This window comes from Gouania willdenowi, chromosome 21 (genome assembly GCF_900634775.1).
Source record: "Gouania willdenowi chromosome 21, fGouWil2.1, whole genome shotgun sequence".
NCBI classification, from domain to species: Eukaryota; Metazoa; Chordata; class Actinopteri; order Blenniiformes; family Gobiesocidae; genus Gouania; species Gouania willdenowi.
This window is the reverse complement of record NC_041064.1, coordinates 6,858,046-6,865,553: the sequence shown is the minus strand read 5'-3', so window position 1 is coordinate 6,865,553 and position 7,508 is coordinate 6,858,046. Positions and strand designations below refer to the sequence as shown.

Below are 7,508 nucleotides of genomic sequence, written 5' to 3'. Positions count from 1 at the left end.
CAATAGCCTCCACCACCCAGTGTGACAGGCATTGCTTGGGTCTCAGGATGATCCTCGCTTCACCTGGGAAAAGCTGAGCGCACGACAGATGAACCAAGAGCTCATTGATGTCACTGACCCTCTTGGCTGAAGCCAGAGCCAGTAACAAGACAGCCTTAAGAGAGGCAAACTTCAGGCCCACCTCCTCCAGTGGTTTGAAAGGAGGAGGTTTAAGTCCCTCCAAAACTACCGCCAGATCCCACGGTGGTATCAATGGTGTGGACACGGGGAGGAGCCTATGTGCTCCCTTCATAAACCGGCAGATCAGCGGGTGCTGACTGGCCAACTTATTCCCAAAGCCAACATGACAGGTGGCGATCACTGCCAAATACACTCTCACAGTGGAATAGGCTTTGTTTTTGTCAATCAGGTCCTGTAGAAATGACAAAATCACTCCCAACGAGCACTGAAAAGGGATGTGGTTCATCTGGAGGCACCACCCCTCAAATAGCCTCCACCTAGAGTCATAAAGTGAGGGTGCTCGAGCACTCTGTATGGTTGAAATCACACTCTGTGATAACATCACGGCTGACAGATTGAGCCACTCAGGGGCCGAGCCACTCAGGGGCTAAGCCCACAGCGCCAGACGGTCTGCACATGTGTGGAAATCTGTGCCCCTCCCCTGTGACAGCAGGTCCTTGTGCAGCGGGAGCTGCCAGGGACGTGCACACAACAGCTGGTAAATCAGTGCCATCGGGGGAAATGCGTAAAGAAACATGCGCGGCCAAACATGCGCTAGCGCAACTACGCCGAGGAGAGCCTCCGTGCTGCGCAGGGAGAAGAACATTGCACACTGCGTGTTTTCTTCCCCTGTGAACAGGCCCACCACGACCCGCCCGTAATGGGCCCACAGCTGCCGGAACACCTGTGTCTGCAGCATCCATTCCCCGTAAAGCGGCGCCCCCTGGATAACAGTACGGCACCCATGTTCATGATCCCCGGGAAGTGCGTCGCACTCCACAGGATCAGTTTGCGTGCCAGTGACAGCAACCGACTCGAGTGTAACCCGCCCTGACGGTTGATGTATGCCACCGCCGTGGTATTGTCCGTCCTCACCAGGACATAGTGGCCCCTGAGAGATGGATCAACGAGAGGAACACCGCTACCAGTTCCAAGTAATTTATGCGAGCGCACTGGAGGATCACATCCCAGCGACCCTTCACAGCCAAGCCCTTGTGGATCCCACCCCAGCCCATCAGGCTGGCTTCCGTGGGGACCACCTTTCTGGACGTAACAATGCCCATAAGCACCCGGTTTGTCAGGAAGCCCGGGACATGCCAGTGGCGCAGAGCCATGGCGCACTCTGGCGTAACCTCCGTGCGCCATGACGCACAGGATTGAGCCCATGTGAGGCCACCCACAGTTGAAAATTCCTCATGTGAAGGCGACCAAGGCGAATCACAAGGATGGCCAAAACCATCAACCTGAGTAAACAAAGGCACAATCTGAACTGAACAGATTTGTCCGCCCGAAACAATCTGAGACACGCGCCAAATGTCTTCACCCGCTCCGGTGACAGACGCGCGGGGAACAGCACTGAGCGTAGGGACAAACCTAGGAAATGTATTTCCTGTGCAGGGGACGACACGCCCTTTTCCGCATTCACCACAAATCCCAGATTTGACAGGTGATCCAACAGAATGCGCATGTGCGCCCTTGCCTTCACCTCTGATTGTGCCAAAAGCAGCCAATCATCCAGATACGTAGCCAAGCGAATGCCTCGCCTCCTCAGCAAAGCGATCGCAGCATCCGCGCAACACACAAGCACCCTCGGGCTCAAAGAGAGGCCGAACAGGAAAAAGCAAACCATAGGTACTTTCTGTGAGGGGGATATATTGGAACGTGGAAATACACGTCTTTGAGGTCGACAGACAAGAACCAATTGCCTTGTCGCACCAGACGCAGTAGGGAAGAATGCGTGAGTATCCTGAAGGTGTATTTCCTGAGGCACTTGTTCAGGGCCAGGATGGGATGGATCCCGGACCCCCCTCGTTTGAAGACCAGAAACTATCTGGAGTAGAACCCCTCCTGGGAGAGACTACTGCAACCGCTCCCCTGCGCAGCAGGGATGTGACCTCCTCCAGTAACACAGGCTGACTCTCTGTGGGCCCGAACGTGATTTACGCAGGTGAAACGGAGAGGGACAGATGCAAACTGTAGCCTGTAACCCTTCGATATCGTCAGTAACACCCAAGCCGGAGCTGCGAGCGCTCTCTATCTCTCTAGCCACAGGAAGAGAGATGTTGAGTGCTCTGGTGCACCCACTGAGAGAGGAGCCATACACGGAACGATTGCACCCTCTCTCGAAGGCCGCTCGTGCAGTTCAAGGCGGCCTAACAGTACAACGATCGAGCCCCCTTGCGGCGGCAGCGGGCCGTACGTCACCAGAGGGCCCATCCACGCGCGGTGGAGCCCTCTGCCGGCGGCCGCCCGACCAACAACATAGGAATCTCCTGCACACTGGAGGCGCCCCCTGCCGGTGGAACAGGGTAATACCCCCCAGAGTGAGCACACACTGCTCGTTCCAGGGGAAAGGGTGACGACTTTTTAACCGCTATGACTGACCAGGAGGGGGTCGGAGCCTCCCTGCAATTGGGAATAACGGGATCCTTCTACACCCTGGTTATAGTGGCAGACATTGCTTTCACATAAAGAGTCCCTGGCCTTTAGCTTAGGGGTGTGAGCAATGAACTCATCACTCTGTTTTGAACATGCGTGCGAGTGTGTGCTTGTGGACATGCAGGAGGGGGCAATAGCCGAGCGTCCTGCGGAACCAGTCTGTCTCTCCCGAACAGCAGAGGGCCAAGCCTTGGCAGAGGGGATGACGAGGCGTGAACAGCCCGAGAATGTACGGGTGAAAGCAAAGGGGACGAAGCTGGAAAACGAGGGATCATCAGTTTCATCATCAGAGGGGAAGAAAGCTATCATGCAGCCCTTTTCTTCCTCTTTGTCAGTGTGCACTGAGCAGGCTGTGCTAGAGCAGCAGCAGCCACCGGAGCTGCAGGGATACCGGGCCAAGTAGGCGGGCCTCATCGAGGCTGTGGCGGGGCCGGCCGGGGAACGGAAGGTCTCGCCGTTTTAACCAGCGGACCCGGAGGAAAAGCCCTTCATCGCGCCGATGGAGACGTGAGAGGGGGTTTACTGGGAGACAGAGGCGGAGAGCCTCATCGTCTCTCTTTTTCCGACAATCCCTTGGGGAACAACGAGGGCATCCAGGATGTTGCTCTTTTCTGCGTCAGACAGTTTAGTGAGGTCGAGCCAACAGGCAACCATGTTGCTCATCACCTTTCCCATAGCCTGCACGGAGCAGCGTTGGGTGCGGAGACACACCTCGGCAACCGTGGATATTTCCTCCACTGTCCTGAGACAGTGCAAATTCCTCAAAGAGTTCAGCCTGATAGGCAGTGAGGAGAGGGTGGACATTCAGCGCCCTGACTGAGAGGGCAGCGGCTGCATTCGTCTTAGCGGACAGGTTCGACAGGAGACAGACGGTAACACGAGTCTCTGAGGGGACACAGTGGGCTGTCGCAGGAGCAGATAAGCCGCAACGAGAGGCTCCACCCACGGCATTCGAAGCAGTCCGAGGCTCTCCATTGCCTCACAGTCGAGGGATGAGGTACCTGACACGGGGTTCTTCCCGGTGAATGGGCAGTCCTTCCAGGGACAACCTACTTCCACGAGCAGCTCAGGAAAGACAGGAAGGATTTGTCTCACAGCGCCCTTCAATAAGTGGAGCTTCTTCCCTTCGTAACGGGACCTGGTGGTTTCAGCCACTACGGTGAGCCACGGGATGGCCAGCCGAGCCACAGCGCATTTACACACTTCCACCATGTCCAGACTGGGAGGATAGGAGACGGGCATAGAGCCCTCCAATTCCTCCTGTGAGGTCCATCCTCCTTGTCCACACCCGAGCCAAGAGGGTCAGAGAAGTCTTCATCAAACTCCCCACAGTCAATCATGAGGACATCCTCATTAACCCTGAGCAGCCACAGTTTCCATCAGCTGAGTCTCTACTTCACCCACCTCCAGAAGGACACCGTGAGCGGGGGAGGAGTCCTGCTCAGACAGGCGTGCCAGCCTCCTGGGGAGGCTCTGTGCGGTAAACCCCGCACAGTGCTTGCACGAGCCTCGACTTTCGACTGCCATGCGGACATGTTCCAGACCCAGGCAGTTGAGGCAGACTTGTGCCTGTCTTTAGTTGAGATTTTCCCCCCACATGGACAGAGGCGAGCCCCAGAGCATCCCGCTCCCTCGGTGAGAGGTGCTTTAGCCTCCATCACCGCGTGACACAGTCAAGAGAGCAGGTGGCTTAGCTAGCGCTACCACAAGGTTGCTAGCACAGGTGGTAGCAGGGATGCAGGCCAAAGTGTGTTGGACCGTCTGAGACGTCAAGGACAGCATTGGATTTTTTCGAGACAGCAGCTTTCACTTTTGTCCGAAGCTCGGATACCATAGTATCTGGAGCTGGAGCCGGGCTACACACTTTCGTGAAAACCCAAAGGGAGGACCAACGTGCACACGGGCCCGTAGGCGCCGAGGACAGTGGGACCAAGAAGACAGCGAGGTGTGCTGAAGTCAATGCACCAGCCTTGTGGCAAGGAGTGTGCAGCGGGGCTAACACCGGAGTGAAAGGCCCACTGGAGACCAACGTGAGCCAGAGCAACAGCGTTGGAAGGAGCCGTCAGCCGGAGCTGAGTCAAAGGTCATTATAGATTTTTGACCAAATGATGGCAAAAAAACTGCACATACTGCAGCTTTAACTTGGGTAAACCTTAGAGTTTGATATATACAAATTCTTTCTATTCAAGGCAGAGAGGAGATATCAGAGGAGCGTGCCGACATGTAAACATGTCAATTAAAACAAAAATAAATGTAATTTGAAAAGAGGTTTAAGGTACAGAAATAAGCAGGTACAGAAAAATAAATCTGTGAATGCTGCTGAGATTTTGTTGTTTTGTATATAATTGTGTATTTGTAGTATTTTAGTATATATTTTTTTCATAATGGTGTTATTTTTCACTATTTTAATTTGTTTTTCAATTATTTTACTATTTTTTACTACTATCCTTTTTGACTATTATTTAAGGGCTTAACGGGGAACTTGGAGATGCTATTTCGTTATGTAAATAATGACAAATAAAGTATCCTTGAATCTTTAAAATCTTTCCTGGTGTGTGTCAACTTTGCACCATACAAACAATATTTGCACATTCTATTGAAAGTCCAAAAACAACCAAATAATAAAATCAACATCTTATCATATTTAGTCTTTAAAGTCATGATCAGGGACATTTTTTTAAGTCACATGCTCCTATAATAAAGCATGTCTGTTTTAACGTGTCATCATGTAATGTTTGATTATGTTTGAATAAACTCCTCTTTTTTCCTAATATTTCCTCAGAATGCATTTATATTAATCGATCTTACCTGGATGAATAAAGTTAAAATATAAAAAGGGAAATAATATTAAAAAATGAGCATTTTTTTTACCATTTGGAGCAGCTAATTAAACCCTAGAGAAGAGTAAAGCTGTGATTGGACAGAGAGAGTTTGTGACAGAAAAATAAAAGTAGCGCCACATTGAGGCGTCTCCTGTAGTGGAGGAGAGTTGGTGCTGGGTAAGAAGGTGCTGCACTATCCATTGGGTTGATCAGTTCTTAATCAGTCTTTATCTGTGAATGATGATTAATGGAAGTGTGTTTGAGTTTCAGTTGTTAGGGCTGGACGATGTGACGAAGGAACAAAGGTTCGTTCTGTTCTTTCTCACTCTGCTGAGTTATGTTGTAATCCTGTTTGTGAATCTCACGCTCATTGTAACGATTGTCGTGGAGGAGAAGCTTCATCAACCCATGTACATTTTCCTCTGTAATCTATGCACTAACAGCCTCTACGGCACAGCAGCTTTCTACCCCAAGTTTCTTTTTGACTTCTTCTCCAAATCTCCGACGATATCCTACAGTGGCTGTCTGCTGCAGGCCTTTGTCATTTACTCTTACGCAACAACCGATTTTTCAGTTCTGGTACTGATGGCGTACGACCGATACTTGGCCATCTGCCGACCACTAGACTATCACTCCGTTATGACCAAGAAAAGGATTGCTGTGTTGGTTTTCCTCTCTAAACTGGTGCCATTGTTCTGCCTGAGTGTTCTACTGATAATGACCTCCACGCTGGAGCTGTGTGACAACCACATACAAAAACTTTACTGTGAAAACTGGTCAGTCGTCAAGCTTTCGTGCAGTTCCATCACAAACAACAACATCGTTGGCTTTATTGTGATATTTTTCTATCTGAGCCACAATCTTTTCATTTTGTGTTCCTATGTGAAGGTGATCAAATCGGCTTTAAAGTCCAAAGAGGGCAGGACGAAGTTCACGCAGACGTGTGTACCTCATTTATTGTGTTTGCTCAACGTCACATGTGCTCTGATGTTTGACCTCATGTACACCCGCTACGGTTCAGCGAGTGGGCTGCAGAGTGTGAAAAACTTCATGGCCATTCAGTTTCTGTTGGTGCCACCCATTTTAAATCCAATCATATACGGACTGAAGCTGACTCAGGTTCGTAACAGTGTTTTTCGCTTGTGTAGAAGACAGAAGAAAGACCTGAGCTGATAGACTGAAAGCTACCAAGCTGTAGTTTCTTCCAATAATACACCACAGAATGTCAACCTCTTATTGTTTTTGCTGGTTTTTTCATTTCTGATTAAAAATGATATTGATATACCATAAATTGCTCATCAAAGCAACAGTGAAACATACTTAAAGAGGATTTTTTATATATATATATATTTAGAGCAGAGGTGTCAAACTCATTTTTCCACCATGGGCCTAATATAGATCAGTTTAAAATCAAGTGGGCTGCAGTTTTTAAGGGAATTTTTAGGTGAAATCATGAAATATTGCTCTAAAAATGTGTATTTTGTAGTATTTAGGTGAGAGTTGTTCAATTAAAAGAAACACTACAGTAAACACTTTTACATATTTATTTTATAGAAATGTCATTCACATAATTTCAGGCAAATGGAAATTAGGAAACATTTTCTAATGCTACAAAAACTGTGAAAGGGATTTTTTAATTTCATAGATTGTGATGACATTATTGGAACCAACTCTTTTCTGCTATAAGTTGCATGTTCTCCTCATGCTCACATATACGGACTGAAGCTGACTTAGGTTTGTAACAGTGTTTTTTTTTGCTTGTGTAGAAAACAGAAGAAAGACCTGAGCTGTAGTTTCTTCCTATAATACACCACAGAATGTCAACCTCTTATTGTTTTTGATGGTTTGTTCATTTCTGATTGAAAATAATGTTGATGTTCATCAAAGCAACAGTGAAACATACTCAATGGAGATGTTTTAGAGCAGAGGTTTGTGACATTATTGTGCCCTTATTTGCATTTCCACATATAATAAATGAAAGATAGCAGTCCCTTTAAGATCTTCACTTCTAAATATATTCATTTTGTG

At 48.8% G+C, this 7,508-nt stretch overlaps 1 protein-coding gene across 1 annotated transcript; it reads left to right on the top strand.

The window, feature by feature from the left end:
* Nucleotides 1-5,720: 5,720 nt before the first annotated feature.
* On the top strand, nucleotides 5,721-6,653 carry LOC114455432 (olfactory receptor 1030-like). Its single transcript, XM_028436667.1, has one exon. It carries the CDS (start codon nucleotides 5,721-5,723, stop codon nucleotides 6,651-6,653), a length of 933 nt encoding a protein of 310 aa, XP_028292468.1.
* Nucleotides 6,654-7,508: the final 855 nt, after the last annotated feature.

Coding starts and splice junctions, on each gene's coding strand:
- LOC114455432 (XM_028436667.1), top strand. CDS start 5,721: ATGATTAATGGAAGTGTGTTTGAGTTTCAGTTGTTAGGGCTGGACGAT.